The sequence below is a fragment of the Alligator sinensis genome, unplaced genomic scaffold (assembly GCF_000455745.1).
Source record: "Alligator sinensis unplaced genomic scaffold, ASM45574v1 scaffold1072_1, whole genome shotgun sequence".
Lineage (NCBI taxonomy): Eukaryota > Metazoa > Chordata > Crocodylia > Alligatoridae > Alligator > Alligator sinensis.
Window position 1 is genome coordinate 114,968 of NW_005843300.1, and position 18,236 is coordinate 133,203.

The 18,236-nt window shown below is 38.9% G+C and overlaps 1 protein-coding gene across 1 annotated transcript in view; it reads right to left on the bottom strand.

Moving 5' to 3' along the window:
- Positions 1-5,826: 5,826 nt before the first annotated feature.
- Positions 5,827-18,236, bottom strand: part of PTH (parathyroid hormone) — a 21,567-nt gene continuing 9,157 nt past the window's right edge. The window contains exons 2-3 of the mRNA XM_006038275.1: positions 6,476-6,566; positions 5,827-6,100 (exon numbers count right to left, since the gene is read on the bottom strand). Coding sequence (XP_006038337.1) covers positions 5,827-6,100; positions 6,476-6,566 — 365 coding nt within the window. The remainder of the gene's footprint in view (positions 6,101-6,475; positions 6,567-18,236) is intronic.

Below are 18,236 nucleotides of genomic sequence, written 5' to 3' on the forward strand. Positions count from 1 at the left end.
GGCTATACATCTTATGTTTGGATTTAAACACCTAAATTCCACCTCTGTTGCCCTTGAGGCACCCCACTGCTTTTTTGGATTTGGCTTTTACACTCTAATATCAGTAGAGATCTGGAAGAAGAAAACAGAGAGAGGAGAAAAGAAAACAAAAGTGAGAAAGAGAAGGGAAAATATCTGGAAAGTAGATAAGTGTGAAAAAAAAATCCCCCTTTGGACTCGATCATAAACATTTTAACCATTCATGTTTATTATTCAGTGCTTCAATACCATGGTTATATGAACTATGGTAATACCCATGATAGAGAATTATTCCAGAAACATGCATGACAATGTGAATTCAGGTGACAACAGGCACAAAGATTTACTGCAAGCATTTGCTTTGCTAAAGGATCGTGTCAGACTAATGGAGCATGTTGACCAAACTGAGTATCAAATTCCAGAGATTAAAGCTTAGTATAACCTCTGCCTGCTTAGCTTTTTCCTATATATCCAATCGGGCCTCCTCCTATTTCAAGGTCACTTAAGTATTAATAAAGAGTTTCAATGAGCTTACACCTCTGACTTTGTTTCATGTATTAGCAGGGATGAGGTTTTTCAGATGGCTAATCCTTAAGAAATACATTTTAAATTTTACATATGACATAACAACATCATTTGGGGGTGAGGATCTTGGTCCATCCACCTACCACAGCAGAATTAACAAATCCACTCTAAGGTCTCTTTTCTATTTCCCTTGCTTTTCTCCATTTGTTTTCATTAAGCATCTTTCCCTTAGAAACTTTAAATAGCCCATGACAAACTAGAACCTTGACTGTAACAAAACAGGAATTAGCTAAGCTCTCTCTCTCTTTCTGTATGTTAACAATAGACAAGTAAACCAGACTAGTCTGGATGTTTGCCATTAGGACAATAAAATGAAAGTACAGCAGCACAAAAGGCAGCAAAGCAACTAGAATTAATTAACTAGGCAAGGAGTCAAACGTTACGTGTTATTTAACAGCTATCTGAGCACTATTTAACAGAAGTATTTACAACAGGTAAAGCATCAGCTAAAACAACATGTCAACAGCAACTAAAGCAACCACAGTAGTTTTCTCAGCTGACCTTACAATTTGTTCAGTTTTTACTGGAGCATATTTTGCATTTCTTTTCTATTCTGTCTTTTCTGTTGTACAACTTTACTTGAAAGTAAGAAATCATTGTCATATTAGGTTACTATTTAGCGAACTTATTCCTGTTCTTTCTGATTTGGGAGAAAACAACATTTAGCATAACTGAAAATGTCAGTGTCTTGAGTATTTGACAATGAACAAGTATCCCCTTTATTTCAGTGATGATTCGCATATGAAATAATTGTATAATGAATTGAGGATATGGTATTTCTTTTCAACCTGTAAGCAGTACAGGCCTGTGAAAACTAGGCATGTGATTCTACAAATACCCACATGTGTAGCAGAAGTCTAGAGGCCATACTCCTTTCAAATCCCAGACTAGGTCAGTAGGCACTTTTCATACTGTAGGAGGAACACTTGAAGCCAACCAGAGTCTTCAAGGAAGAAATAGGTTTCCTAGGAGGATTGTGGAATCCAGATTATTGCAGGTTTTTAAGAAGAGATTTGACAAGTATTCATCATGGTCTAAATATGCTCAGTCCTCTCTTAGAACAGGAAGATGAACTCGAGTATTTTTGAGATCCTTTCTAGGACTTACAGGCAATGTAGTCTTTTCCATGCCAATAAAATTAAGGGATATGGTTAGAGTGCAAACTGCCCTCTTAAGATTTTGGCTTATTCACCTACAGTAGCACAATTAACAGTTCTACTCTGCTTCAACTTGCAAGTTTTTCTTCTCTCTTTCCTTGCCTCTTCTTCCTGCGAGCTGAAGAAGGCAAGAGATCCGATAAAAGACCAGTCTATTTGTTAATCTAAGTACTTATATCCATTGACATTCTGGTGCAGTTAATTCTACAAGCGTCTGCACTGTGTAAGTATTTCCTTTTCTCCCTCTAAAACTTACTGCATTTCAATGTAATTTAATGTTTCCCAGTTCTTTTATTACATAAAGGGAAAAGAGAAGTGTTTATTCTTTGCTTTGTATATCTTTGTCATGTCCCTTTCTATTTGCTGTCTTCTTAAACATTCCCTATCATTTCAGTTTCTCAACATATAAGAGCTTCTCAGTGTTATTTAACTTTCTCCCCACATAATTTAGAACCTCCCTCTATTCCTCCTTTTTGAAAAAGGATGACCACAACTGCATACAGCATGCCAGCCAAGGATACTTCATTGATTTATATCAGGAGTGTAAAATTCATCTGGCTTTGCAGGCCAGATGAGTCGTAATGGACTGGTCTGTGGCCTGGATTGGGTCCACAGACCCTCCCCGCCCTTCTCACACCTCCCTACATGCCAGATCCACCACATGCAGCAGTCATTCCAGGTGCTCTGGGATCTGCACTGCACATGACACTTACTTCAGCTGGCCCAGGGCCCATGCTGCATCCAGCGCATCCCACACTAGTGTGGGGCCAGAGGACACCACATTCAGCGCAGATCCCAGAGCAGCAGTGTACAGCACATGTCCTGGGCCCTGTCTGTGAGGCCAGGCTGGTGCATGTGGGTCAACTCAGACACAGAGCAAGCACTGAGGCCAGGCAATGTATCTGGCCCCTGGGCCATATGTTTCACACCCTTGATTTTTTTATAGTAGCATACAAATATTTTCAATGTTTTACCCCATCCCAATTTGATTGTAGCTTTGGCTGCTGCTGCACATTGAGAAGAGGTTTCCACCAAGCTGTCCACAATGATACCCAGGTCCATTTCCTGAATCCCACAATATGTAAGTCAAGTTACTCCTTCCAGTGTGTGTTGCTTTGCACTTTTTCAGCAACAAATGCAATGTATCAGCCTGCTGTCAATTTACCAACCTTTACAAAGTCCCTGTGAAGAGTTGTATTTAAGCAAAGCTACCAAGGTTTTAAGAATAAATGAAATGGTGCTGAATATACTTTGTCCTTGGATATACTTTAAGCCAAATCAGATTTGGCAGTACTATTTATGCCTGCATTGCTGAAACACTTTGTCAGCAATGGGTAGTTTTCCAAGTGTACAGAATGTTTTAATATTTGTGTGAGTGTGTTTCTTCCATTGGATGGCTGAAGTTTAGAGAAAAAAAACCCCCAAAGGTACTCCTTTAGCAAACAGAGTTCCTTTCTTAGCTGCAGTAGCAGAAGTTTGCATTTTTGAAGATGCAAGATCTGATAGTCCTTGCTCTGTAGGTGTCTACTTTATGTTGAGGTAACATAACTGGTTTTACTGTGGACAGCTTTGAAGGTAGCTGCAAACAGAATTTTGTATATAGGAAAGATACAAAATATTATGCATAAACAGAAATAAAAGCACCCATAATCGTTTGCTGTAAATATATTGCTGTTTTGGGGTAACATACAATAGTTAAAAAATTTTACCCAAAAATTTAAATTACACCAATATAAACACTGACAGGAAAATCAGAGTTAATTGTGCTTTAAATTAACATCCAAGAGCTTTTGGTCCATTTTATTTGTAATACATAAGCGAGACATAAGTACAAAAATGCAGTTTTATTCCTTTAAGTTATGCACAAACATCCAATAAAAGAATAAATAGAAAGTGCACTTTAAGGCCCTGGTCCTACAAATAGATGAGTATCATGAAATCCTACATAAACATAAGAGACCCCTTCACTGTAATGGGGCTTTGTGCTAGTGCAGGGAGGCAGCACTAGTGCATCATCTCTTTGAAGCATCAGGGCCTTTACTTTAGTAAAGGGATAGTCAAGATAATGAACTGTGGTTCACTAGTTTCGAGTACATTTCTAGATCCCCAGTAGATTGAATGTATATTTTTACTTATTTTTATTTGCTCACTGGGTTTCCCCAAGTGTGCTGGGAATCATGCAGATAATTCAATGTGACATGGAAACATGCTCTAAGCCGGCATGGCTATGCCTACTACTTAGTGGTTGATCTAGTCCAGTACCTGGCTCTGACAGTAGGCAGTATGACATGCTTTGGAGAAAGATACAAGAAACTGCAACAGACAATTATAAAAATAAATTACCCCCAGATAAAGTTTCTTCCTAAGCCCTATTACTCAGAAGTGGGTTTTTGCTCCACCACAGGAAGCCTTCTGTTCCTTTTAAAACTCTCTAGATTTAGATATTTGTCCATTACTTTTTGTTTAATCTTTTGCCTAAAGCACGGGTGTCAAAAGTAATTCGGTCCCTGTGGGTTTGATCCCTGTGCGGCTTCTCATGGGCCCGATGATCTGTGAGTGATGGCAGCAGCAAAGCTGCTGTATCGGCGCAGCTCCAGAACCCAAGAGTTAACATGGCCACCACTTCCTCTGCTGTTGGTGATTTTAGTCACCAACATTAACTATAAACCTTAAATTCAGTATCAGGGTAGAAGGTGGAAAAAATAATGTTAATTCTTTGGGTTCCATAGCTACACTGATGCAGCAGTTCCAGCCATAGGCCCCACAGGCCAAATCAGACCATGGAGGTGGATCATCCAGCTCACAAGAACTCCTGTGGGCCACATGACCCATTCAAATGCAGCCCACAGTCTGTATTGTTGACACCACTGCCCTAATATAATTGTGGGCTTTCCTGCAATCCAGATGAATATCCAATCTTTTTTTTAATCCTGTTTAGGTCTCAGCTTCCTTGATACAGTATGAGAATGGTTTCCACAAGCAAATGGTTCCTGCCCCAGCAATTTGACAATCAAATATCATATTCCTGTTAATACCTACTACCTACACATGCACTTTGGTTCTGAGAGTTGCAGGTCTCACATACATAAATTAGTCATGTGTGGAGTCTAAGATGGCATACAGAAATTGTAGAGATAATGAACACGCTAGATGAGGGGAAAAAAGATATGTTATAAGGTATTTGTTTTAATTTGAATTATTTTATTATTAATTATTATTTGATCCATAACAATCCCCATTTTTATTTACTTAGCCCCATGCTTAGAGTCATGCCGTCACCTCTGCCTGTTTGGTGTATGCTGTTACTCTTAGCCTGTTATCCTTTGCTGTCACTTCAATATTTTAATTTTTTTTTAAACTTATCTCTCTTGCTGTTTATGGAGTTAGTTTTAATTTTAGCCCTTCCTATTTTAATTATTAAACTATTTTGGTTTTCCTATCTTTATAGTGTATTTTGTTTTTGCTATTTTTAAACTTAAAGCTCTGTTTTATTTTTATGTGTAACTAACCTTTACCAATTTTTGGATTAATTTATGCCCTATGAGTAGAGACATCAATGTGACAGCTCATTGTGCACCAAGGTAGGCCTGTATTTAAGCCTTGACAAAATTACTGCCCTATTTATTATGGAGATAGTGTGCCACCTTTTGTCATGTTGATTAGCTACCTATATGCTCTGGGTAGACTCAGTGATTCCCCTCAGATAAGACACTTTCCATGTAAGTTGCAGAATCCTGCCCTAAATTATTTTTTTAGCCTCGCCTTTTTTAGAACTGTTTATATTTCAACTCATTGCTTGCTTGTCTTTTTTAAATATAAGGATTAAATGTTGAAAATAAAAGGGACACAGTTGAAGAGAAATTCAGAAATTAGCAGCAGAGGAGATGAGCAAGCTATGAACATCTCTTGATATATGTTTGTGCACTACGTTGCTCAGTGGAGTTGCAGTCTTGCCTGGGGCCTCTAGGCTTTACTGTAATTCAAATAAATAAGAATAAAATGCCCTATTTACTCAGTGACTTACAGACAAGAGTTTGCTTGGACAGACACAATGCTATGGCTGTTTTCACTGTGATTTAGTTTTGAAGAGTACATCCATATAAGCGTTGTCCAAATCAATGGGTTTCTTTTGCACGGCTGCCCGCAGGTGCTCAGGGAGGAGCCTCCGTCTTCGGACCTCTCCCAGGACATCATCCTTCTTTCGGGGCCTACCATCCACCAGCGCTTCAGGTGCACTGTGCACATCTTGCAGTTTTAACTGAAGCCAGTCCTGTCTCTCCACAGTATGCAGGTGTTCCCCCAGGTTGTGCATCAGCTGCATCTCACTCACTGACCGCTTCCTTGTAGGAAAGAATAACAATGAAACAGCCTCTTAATAGTCCTTCCCTGAATTCTTGATCTCTATCAAAGCCCTGGATTGGAAACTTTTGGGATACAATGCAGTGCAAGATGCATCTGCAGAACCTGGCCTTTTACTCAATAAGGGATGTACTGTTATCTGGCACAACGAAAAATGGTGATTTAATTAGTAGCAGATTTATTAGTGTGAGGAGGCTCAGAAGTTTGAAACAGTCTAGTCTGTATTGTGTAAGTATTGGGTACTGCCATCATTTATTTGGATTATAATTGTATTTATGTAATTGATCAATACCATGAAAATAAAGTATGTTGCTAAAAACATCTCCAAGCTCAAAAATGTATGACTATATACTTACGTCACTGATCTTCCATCAGACTTTGTAAAGAAACAAATTGCATATAAAATGATAGCAATCTTGGTCATATCTTTAATAGAAATCATGTTAGCTGTAAGACAGAAAGAAAGACAAAAATTGATGAATCTGTTTCAAATAATTTCCAACTAATTAAGCAAAGGGAGCAATTTGGGTAACATAGGGCAAAGTTTTAAAGGCAGGCATATTCAGAAAGTGACTGAGAAATGTTTTTCATGTGTAATGACTAGAATAAGGGATTTAGGATTGTGAAGAACTGACTTCTATTCTTAATTTTGCCAGTGACTTTGGCAAGTCTCGTACCTTCTGTGAGCTTCAATTTCCCCATTTATCATGTGGTAATAATACTAACCTAACTCTTAACATCTTTGGATGCAAAGCATCACTAGTTGCAAAATATTACGGTTATGATTTATTATTCATTTCTATCTCATTGAAAAGATATTTTTAAGTACTTTGAAATACTTCTGTACATCCATGATGCCCACGGTAGCATTCTTTTATGTTTCCTGTTTCTCAGTAGGCATGTTTATATGTTCATTAATGAGCCTTAGATACTGCGCATTTAGTTTAGTACTTCTTTAATAAAGTACTAACTAAATGCACAGTACCTAGAGTTACTGTGCAGTAGCATTGGTGCAGGGTTATTTAGGGACATTTACTGTGCAGTAGACTAATAGCACTGCACAGTAGGCTATTAGCATGGTTTTTGCTGTGACATGCTACTGCGCAGTGTTATTAGGCTCATGCACAGTAAGTGTCTGGTGTTAGATGCACCCAGTGAGTTGCATTTTCTGATTTTCCTGACAGAACTAAGAATTTGATTTTACTCTAAGCCAGTTTCACACTGGTATAATTCTACTGAATACAGTGGTATTATTCCCCATTTTGACTTATGTAAGTGGGATAGTAATCAGTAGGGATCCTGGTTTTCTCTGAAAAAAAATCCCCAATTTTTGGATTAAAAGAGTAACCCCAAATCCACATTTTTCCATGATCAAAATGAAACATCACAATATATATATATTTCCATGATTAAAATGAAACATCACTATATATATATAATGATGTTTCATTTTAATCATGGAAATATATATTTTTATATATATATATATATATATATGTGTGTATATATATATATATATTTCCATGTACATATATACATATATGTATACTACTATTCATAATTTCATAGCCTATTGTTAACAACCATAAAAAGTATAATTTTACTTTCATTCAATATGTTTAACATAATCAGAAACAGACTAAAAGTGTGCAGCCTGAAATATCTTTTGAAATAAAATCACTTGTGTAAAATAAAAGAAAATATAGCATACTTACCAAGTAATATCTTAAACAGGTCTCTGCTTCAGATATGTCAGCAGCTGACTGTCTTCGGAGTCGAGTATATTTAAAGACTACTGAATTGGTCTAGTGGACCCCTTAAATGTAACTTTAAAATAGAACTTCTAAGTAACTAAGAAGCCCTTTTATTGTCTCAGTTGATGTCACTCCCAGCACACACCCCCTGACCCTCATGTACCCACCCTCTTATGGTTTTGTTAATTGCGCATTTAAAGAAAGAGAAAAGAAAGGTTTAAGATAAAAGAAAGTATCCTGGGTAACCCTGAAGAGGTTTGACTTTTGGGGAATCTGATTTTGGGTTAGGAAGAAAATGCAAGTAAGACAATTATCAATGACTGAATTTATTGATCAACTTTAAATGTTAATGACTCCACAGATGACTAAACACAGTAACCTTTTAAAGCAGAGTACAATGACTATATGAAGTAAATCCCATGTTACAGGAGCCTTTACTAAACAAGACCCATTCAATTTTGACCCTAAATATCTTATTCCAGATTGTTACGTTATTCTCTAAAAAGAAAAACTAAGTATTTTCAAAAGATAATTTCAGTTCAATATTGAAAATTGCTTTGAATGCACCTGTTGCAAAATAGAAAAGATTAAAAATAGTAAAATGGATGAAATATTCACGCAGCTATTTTTAACTAGCTAAATTGCCATTTCTACTAGAAACACTGTTTTAATTTTACAAAAGGAATGCTGATTCTTTTTATTCCTTACCTTTCTAACAAAGTAACAATTATGAGGACAGATCATTTCAATTGGATAGCATGGCCCCTGTTCAGCAGAGTACTTAATCACATTTATAACTTGAATCATGAGAGTAGTTCCACAGAGTTGCTGAATTTGGGTCATGGTCTTGATTAAATACCATTTTTTAGAAAATTAAAAAATATTGCCAAGAACCTTGAATCAATGTAGACTTTGATAAAATTTTAGCATTAACATGAATATATACATAGATACATGTATATTATATATTAAAGACTGACTTTATCTCACCCTCTCTGTATAACTTCAGACACTTCAGGGTTCAATGATGAAGTCCAGGAAAGCAAGGTAGGATCCTAAAACGTATGTATTAAGCAGCAGTACCATGCTGTTTCATAAGTTGTATATATTCTTATTTTGTTGTAGAACTACAGAAGGGATATTGTAAAGAAAGGGTCCTATTCTTAAAACCTCACTGAGGAGAACAGCTTAGCTTATTTACCAACAAGTGGGACTACTCTTGTGAGTGAGGCTCCAGGATCAGACCATCTGAAAAACCTTCTTAGGGCCCATTTCTGCAAAGATCACCGTATAAGGGGAAACCAGGCACTCACTTGGAGTGCCACTATTTCCACAGTGCTCCATGGAGGGAGAGGAATCCATTTGCATGGCTTTCATGGCAGGACTTGAGCTTTTGTTGAACCATTGAAAGACTTGATCTTGCAAGCTTTCCTATTGATTTTCAGCTCATACTTTATTTATAGCAGCTTGCCAAATCTAGGGACATTTGCGTGTGTTTTATTTGGAGAAGAAAAATCATAAGACCACCGTGATGGTTCTTATGGATTTTAAAAAAAATCAAAATATGGTTTACATGGCGAAGGAAGACTTTTGTTACACTGTGTTGAGGAAATAATATTTGAAAGCAAATAAAGATGAGAAGGAATAGCTGAAATGTTACATAGTTAAGAGTATTTTACAAACTGAGTTTTATTTATTAGTTTGGACTTTATGCTCACGTATCAACTGTCATCAGAGGATTTAGCACATGCCAGAAGGGGAAGTACATGTTGTTATCCCCATTTTACATAGAGGTAAGATGAGTGACAAAGGTTTAGACTCATCCAAGTCAGTCAACAGCAGAACTGTGAATAGAACCTAGAGCTACTCTTAACACTCCCTGTTCTGTTAGGCAACAGCTTTTTCAACTTCTGCAAAGAGCAATGTTGCTCTATGAATAAATGCTTTATTCCATTGTCACTGCACAGAACTTGGTAAAAGGTCATATCTGCTCAAATTTTGTTCTAGAAATAGCTGTTATGTTCTGAAAGTTTTAAAAATATCCTTCTTCACTAATAATGAGCTTTTTTAAACTAGGGGGTAATATTCTTTTGTACAGGAGGCACATGAATAGCAAGTTATTTGGTTCTGAGAAATCATTGTCAATAGGTGCAAAAAAAATGAGAGGTTATTCTTAGGAGAATATGACTGGGCTGTTATTTTATGAGTTGTTTCCAGTTCTTTGAAATATCAAATGTCTGCTACAGTTTATGAAACTATGCAAAGGGAGTAGAACGGCTATGTAACATACCTTGTGCACAGGTAAAAACAGAGTAATTCTGCTTTATTTGAATTGGCTATTACTGACCTTAGAAAGGAAACAATACAGAGATGCACTCCAAAGTGCATTGCAGTAATATCTTATCCATTACATCAGACTTTGTAGCTGTAGGCAACAGACAATGGCACTTCAGAAGGGGAGGATAGGGCGTGATGATGCTGGAGTCACTCTGTGGGAAGGAAGAGCTGACCACAACCTTTTCCTCTGAAGAGCTTGATCAAGCACAGAACTACCCTTCCCTGACCTTCACGTATTGATTGAATGGATACTTTAACTAACTGTGCATGATGTTACCTTGCATTATTCCATTTTCAGGAGGAATGCCACCTTGCCCTGTATTTGTGTCACTGCATATCATTAGACTCTTATTACCTGCAAGATAGATTTTTTCAGTTTGGGAGATGGATGATGATAACATTCTTAAATTACAGACTCTAATACCCTTTCTGAATTATATTCATTTTAGCAAGAGATAAGGTTATTTTGAGTGAGATCATTCACAGACTTAAAATTAAGCACATGCTCAGTGCATTACTGCAACAAAGCTAGAAAAACACAGCACCCTTCTGGATTACTCCCTAGATAATTCAAATAAATTTTCATAAATTAAATATGCATCTCCATGAAATTATACCCCTGGAGATTTCTAATGCATTACAAATCTAATTAAGGTTAAAATATTTAAATGACATATTTCTGTTTTAGTGACAGTGTTAGAATTTCATCCTTTGTATTGGTAGGAGCTCTCAGCTAAACTGCATTGTAATCACCTTGTCCTAGGAGAATATTACTAGAATTCTGAGCTGAGGGAAGAGGAGGATGGATGGTGACACACTGGCTGACTGTGGTGAGGCAACCTTTCTAAATGTGTCTGAGGAATGTTTCTGTCTTGACACAATGCAGATCCAAAGTGACAGTCAGTAAACTCTTTAGATCTTCATTTGATTGACAAGATTTGTGGCTTTTCAAATGCCTCAGCAGGATGTTTGGTAATTTATGTAAGCGGTGTGACGTAACTTTAGGTGTCTCTTGGGTTACCACAGTGAGCTGAAGTTTTAATCAAGTTAATTCCAGTTAAAGATGAAAAAGAGAGAAAAAAAACCTTGTGTGAAATTCAAAATGAAGCCCACTACAATTTTAGAAAAGCCAGTTTGTGTAGTGCACTTCACTTTTTAGCAGCCCCTACTAAATCTGAGTTCAGAAACAATACCCTGCAGTATCCTGCAGTTTGATAGCACCTTCCATCTGATGATCTTACCATAGTTTGCAAACATTTGTGAACTGCCTCAGTTCTCCTGTGAATTATTATTATTATTACTATTATTTGTGGAAACTTAGGAAAGGGAGGTCAAATGCCAACATAATTCAGAATCATGTTATAGGAGAACAAAACACAAGACGCTTACTGTGCAGTAGCCTAATAACACTGTGCAATAGTGTGCCAACTTGAACTGTGCTAATAAAATACTGTGCAGTATTATTAGGCTACTGGACAGTAAGCATCACAAAAAAAAATGTATGCCAGCACTACTGTGCAGTAAATGTAGTTACTACACATTCAGTTAGTACTTCATTAAGGAAATACTAGACTAAATGTGCAGTAACTGGCACATTAATGGACATGTAGACATGCTCAGTAAGTCTGGTTCCCAATCATCGTACTTATTTACCTACTGGTACCTCTGAAAGATTAGCTAGATGCTATATTTATAATTGCACTCCATATTGTTTCTAGAGTTTACACGGATGAAATGCAACATGTGAAGTATCAGAATCAGTGCCCATTTCCTACATTTTATATAGTACATCCAAGTTGTCTCCCCCTTTATCAAGCTTTTTTTTTCCTAGTGACCTGTGGTGGACATGCAATATTTTGATGATACGCTCATTAATGTATGAGTGTTTGCTCTTTGCATGCCACCCTACACCTTGCCTGCATAGAGTTTCATATAGCATTACATGGCTGTTTTGAAGCCTAAATGGGGAGCCCTGATTACCTCATCTCTGTCTAATGAGAAGAATCCCAAGCTTGGTGGAACAGACCAGAACTACCCAGAGGAATGCTACAGAGGCTGTTAAGTCACAAAGATGTGATACATCTTATTCTATACAGAGACATACCTCAGTGATCAATAACAGAAATGCCATTGCATATCTGAAACAATAAGAGAAGCCTTACTTAGTTTCAGTACTGAATATGTACATATATGTGTGTGCATGCATTTACCCATAGATGTACACACACACATATTACATATATATGCACACACACATGCATATATGAATGACTAGCTTGTAAACAAAATTGTAGCTCTTATGTCTAACTATTTATAGAATTGGGTAGGGGAAACAAAAATGTGATTTAAAGTTGGACCACTGTTGGCTACAAATGTCCAACTCAGGATCCTTAAAATTCTGGTTTATTAGGCGGATTGAAACACTGTAATGAGTTAAATCATAAACCTTGGGGCTGGTCCTTACACACACACACACACACACACACACACACACACTAGCAAGCTACAAGAGTCAGGTATACCTATCCCATAGGTGCTGGAGTCTGTCATTGAGGCTTCTTTCAGCGTGGTGTTATCTTCCAGAAGGGGGTCGCCGGCTGGTCCTTCTGGCTGGACAGGTCGGGTGCTGGTCAAGTTGGAGATCAAGAGGGCGCCACTGAGGGTCACTTTTCACTGCCTTTTATCTGTCCTTGGCAGACTTTGGTGACTCCCCAGTTTTCAGGTTTGCCCAATCCAGGGGTCATTGACCCTCATGGGACTTCCCCCCTCGGTGGCTACTGGATGGCATCTGTCAGCCCCAGGGGTCGTCCGCATGTACGTGCAGGTTTGGGAGTCCGTTGATGAATTTTGAATAGGGCTCTGGGAGTGGTCGATTTGGAGATATTCAGCCCAAAAGTTGGTCCCCAGCATTGATTAACTCAGGCCAGGGCTTCTAGCCCTTGATCAGTGAGGTTTAGAGATTTCCCAGTTGTTACATTGTCTTCTATTGAGTTCTTCTGTTGGTTGATCTGCAGTTTTCTTAGGTGTTAATTGCTGCCTGCTACTGTGTTACACATTCATTCACTGATTCACTCGCTCTTTCAGGGGCCAGCCTGATACAGGGAAGGGCAGTTTGATTCCTGCCCTTGTTAACATTGTTACAATGTATAACTTACTTATGAAACGAACCACATTTAGTTGAAAGTTGAAAGGTGAGGAGTATAAAATATAAGCTACAAATGTAATGCCATGGCACACAAATAGATAAAAATACCAAAATACAAGGGGAGATACAAAATGCGCGCACACACATTTCAAAACACAATTCCTTATCTTAAAGTGAAAGGAAGAGGAAGGAAGAAAAAGTAGAAGAGGAAAAACATATCCAAGAAGGGGAGAGCAACTGCAGGCAAGAGGAAAAGGGGCTTTCTGCTACACCACTATACATTCAACAACTATGAAGAGGTTATGGAGTAGATTATTAGCACCGTTGAGGCTGAAAACTTGATATTTTCCATTTTTTGTTGAATATATTAATATAGTTAATAATACAGTATCTAGCACTTACCATAGTATCAATCTGTAGCTGTGATGGTGGTATTGTGCTCAAAACTGGAATCAGATAGTCAGGTTTCTTATAGCCAGTCCCTAAATTGAAAATATATATTGGCAGACTACTGGTGGCCTTCAATACTTTTGCACAGCCGGGGGTGGATGTTTAACACTGTAAAAATAGTTTTAATGGAGTCCTATGGACACACAATCTCTGCACAACTACCGTAGTAGATTACATAAATTAAGAGCAAAAATAATCCCAGTGGGGGATACATACGAAAAAGATCAGGAAGTATACTCCCTGGAAGAAGCAGTGATAAAGTTGGGAGTAGTTTTGCTACATTTGAATCCTTCTTGGCTCCTTCACACCTAACAATTAGAAGGTAACAGTTTCTACCCTTTTGAAAGGGCTCCAAATATATTTGTGGCCAAACCCTTAAAGATACAGACCTGCTCTTCAACTGGGAGGAGAAACTCTGGCATGTGGATAGTGCAGGCTTTGACTGCAGTAGCATAACTATGGTGGGGTGACCACTGCAGCAACCCTGGGTGCTTATTGGAAGGTTGGAGAGGGGGACAGAAAAATAGCCACCACCACCACAGCTATGCAGTTGCACTGGTGGCACAGCAGCAGCTGGATGTCACTACTGCCTTTGTGCATTGCAGTTGCCCTGGATGCCCTGTTACACTTCTGTTTGGCTGTGTTGCACCTAGCTGGCTGTCTCATTTTGACAGCAGTGAAAGCACTTCTGTTGACTTGGTCACCAGTATAAGAGTCTGACTGTATAAATCAATGAGTCTCAACCAGGGTGCTACAACATGCTGGTGTGCTGTGAGATCCGTTAAGGGTGATGCTCAATATAAGCACTGCACACCTATATAATTCACAGGATAAACTCAGAGATTTCAAATAGGGGTCCACAGTGTCAAAAATATTCTGACATGTTGGGTTCTTTATGAGTTCTTTGAAACAGAAGAATTGCTCTATTACAGTGGTGCTCAATCTTTTCATCTGGTGGACCAGATTGGCAGTACCAGTCTGGTCCTGATTGGCAGTCCTGGTCTGGAGGATGTGACAGGCTCCATCCAGGCATGCAAGAGTAGGCAGGAGGCAGTCTGGCCCCAAACCAGCCTCAATCCACAGGGGGAACAGCTTGGGAACAGCTTGGGTCCAATCGAGCTGTGTGGGGAGGGGGTTGCCCATCCCTGCAGGGGCAGGAGGCATGGCCATTGCATGGGGCTTGGGGTCCGGGAATTTGGCAGGGAGAAGTGTGGCCATATTAATAACCACCACTCCCCTACTGCCATATTTCCTGACTTGTGGGGTACTCTCTGGACCAGATGTGATAACTCCATGGTTCACATTTATGCTACAGGCTAGAGATTGAGTACCCCTGCTCTATTATATTTCCATAGTCAAAAAAAAAAATGAGTAAAAGGGGTGCCTGGAGTCCAACAAGGGGTGCCCTGTGTCTAAAAGGTTGAGAGCCACTGGTGTAGATGTAAGATATAATATCAATTTATTATTTTAAAAAGTAACTTTTGGAAAATGTAACTAGTTTTCTGAATGGTTAAGACAGAAGAGTTACTTTTTCTCTAGCCAGTTATGATGTAGCTGTTGAGCAAAGGTAAAATCTACCCCTGTTCAGACAGCCAGTACAAGCAACCCAAGGTCCCTACAGCATTTAAGTAAGCATTAAGTGGCCCTTTGTATAGGAGTGAATTTCACCTGAAGAACTCTGTGCACTTCCATTGTTCTGCTTCATCAGCATTGGTCAGATGATTTCCACCTACATTAATCATTTGGTACAAAGCAATAAATTCTTGTGTGATACTATATCAAGTGAGTAAATATAATGTGAACCTGCTGTTGTGGTTCAGTGGCAGAATCTTTGTCTGCCATTCAGGAGACTTGGGCTCAGTCACACACATAATTATAGCCATTGAGGCACTGAACATCTGGACTCAGTCTCAGCCTTTGGATACTGTCTCAATGGTCTAAAGGGGGGATGAAAGATCTGGGCAGGCTCCACTCCTCCGCACTCCTGCCTAGGCATATGTGTCACCCATACACCATGATCCAAAAGGACTCATGGTTGCCTACAAATATATATCATGCTTTCAGAAATGTCTACCTTGGCATTATCCTTATGTTTGTATCAGAATAAAGTGGGGGCCAAATAAGTCAGAGGCCATCACCAGATAATCTAATTTAATTCCTGTATCACTGCTGTTGCTTGTAGTTAAAACTAAGGCTAGATCCAATAAAAGACTTTTGTGCCCCAAAGTTAGGCACTGCAACACCTAACTTTTTGTCTCCTGGATTAGAATCCAGTTCCCAGTGTTAGGCACCTAGGCTTCCTATGCTGTGCATGTAGGATCTCAAAAAGCCATCACCCTGAGCATAGCACCACTTAAAGTCAGAGTATTCAGTATGTAGCTACATACAGGAAATGTGGAGGATAGGAGTTTGTCTTAAATTTCACCCCTCTCTGGGATGTAGGGTAGTGCACTCTTAAACCTGGGACAGTCCTGGGCATGCACAGAGATTAAAGACTAGTTACCTATTTTTAAAGTAAAAAGCAAGAAGCCTATGGAGATCAAGTATTTCTGGAGTTAGGCAGCAGCTGAGCAGGGGATTATTGCAATTTTGTCACCTAAATCTCACCTTAGTCACACTGTAGGCACCTGAGTCCTTGCTTGTATATGACTCCCAATTTTTTAAGACAGCTAAAGCTATGACATTCTCATCTCATTTACATTTATCTATTAACCTATTCATTTACCTATGGTCTTCCTAGATCATATACTCCCAAAGCAGGAGGGGCGGGGGGAGCGGGGAATTGATGCACTTGACCCCACTTTGATTTCACCCAAAGTTTAAAACCAACTGCCTGGCAGTAGCAGAAGCATTTCTAGTCAGACAGTGATGAGGGAGTCATTACTTCATGGCTCATTGTAATCTACCTGATCACTTCTAAACTCTTCATTCCACAGGTGTTAACAACTCTCTCTCTTTTTAAAATGGTCTTGGTGTTCTACCAGTCAAGCTTTTCAGTACACATTGTGCAGTTTTACAGGCTCTTTGTTAAAGACTTGATGCAAATCCGCTATCTGTTAGATCCTAGTGGTAATGAAGCTCCTATCTCACAGCCCTGCAGATTGTTTTTAACTAATTCCAATGATGTTATATTTGTTTTTGCTTCCATCTTAAGCTGAACAATACAGTCCTAGGCCTCTAGCCTATTAGTAACGCTTTTAGTTTATTTTTTAGTGGAGAAAATTGTGTGGTGTTTTGCATGTGAGGCTACACCTCACCATCTGCACCCCTCTTTTCAAAAATCTAGATCTGCCCATGCCCCAAATTAACACTCTCTCTCTCTATATATAAAAAATGTACACACGTACAAGCTATAAAACCCATTCAAAATTGCTCAATTTAAAATCAATACAGATATTCTCTAAGGTATATTTAGGCATTTGTATTTAATATTTGCATTTCTCTGGGCCACAAAAATGAGAGGTTTGTGAGCAACAGAAATATCAGACTTTCAGGGATGACCTGAGAAAACCATCACAAAAGTTGGTGCTGCTAACTCTACCTAACACATTTTTACAAAACTTACAAGGAATACGGATCAGATTAAATATTTTATACAGACAACTGGATAGTTTCTCGTTCCTACTATTCAAAAGGCACATCAAGGTTATATTCCCATGCTTTCTGCAACCCTTGCAGATAAATAGATAATTTCTAAGTAAATTCTCTACAGCTTGATGAGATAGCATGGGAAAGACCAGATCATTTTACAACTAAACGATAATGTTTCAGACCTTTCCTGCACTGCAGAAAAGTACTTGAAAGTGCCAACAGTTGCACCTTCTGAGACAACAATATAAAATAACTGATAATCTGGTAAATTGTTTCACTTGTTTGCATTACAGATGTCCCCTTTGCACTGGGTACCATTCAGACATACAGGAAAACATGCCCCCTGCCCTGAAGAGTTCATACTCTCATTAAATGCAACATCCATGTAAGAGCTTAATAAACATTAAAGGGGAAAGATAAGGTGGCCAAGGGCTATACCAAAAAGAAAGATGGTCCTTGCTCCAGGACCATGGTTGTCATGGGTGACTTCAATTACCCAGACATCTCGTGGGAGGATCGCTCAGCAAAATCTGAGCGGTCGCAGAGCTTCCTCTCGTGCATGGATGACCTCTACCTGACTCAAGAAGTCGATGGGCCAACGAGAGGCAAAGCGCTGCTCAACCTGGTACTGGCTACTGGGGATGACCTAGTCGGCGACCTAGTGATCAATGGGAAGCTGGGTGACAGCGACCACGAGCTGATCACCTTCACCATCCGCCAAAAAGCTGGCAAATCAGTCAGCAACATGGAAGTCCTTGACTTCAGGAAAGCCGACTTTGACAAGCTCAGGAGGCTTGTCAGTGAGGCCCTAAGGGACCGTGACCACAGGGAGAGGGGAGT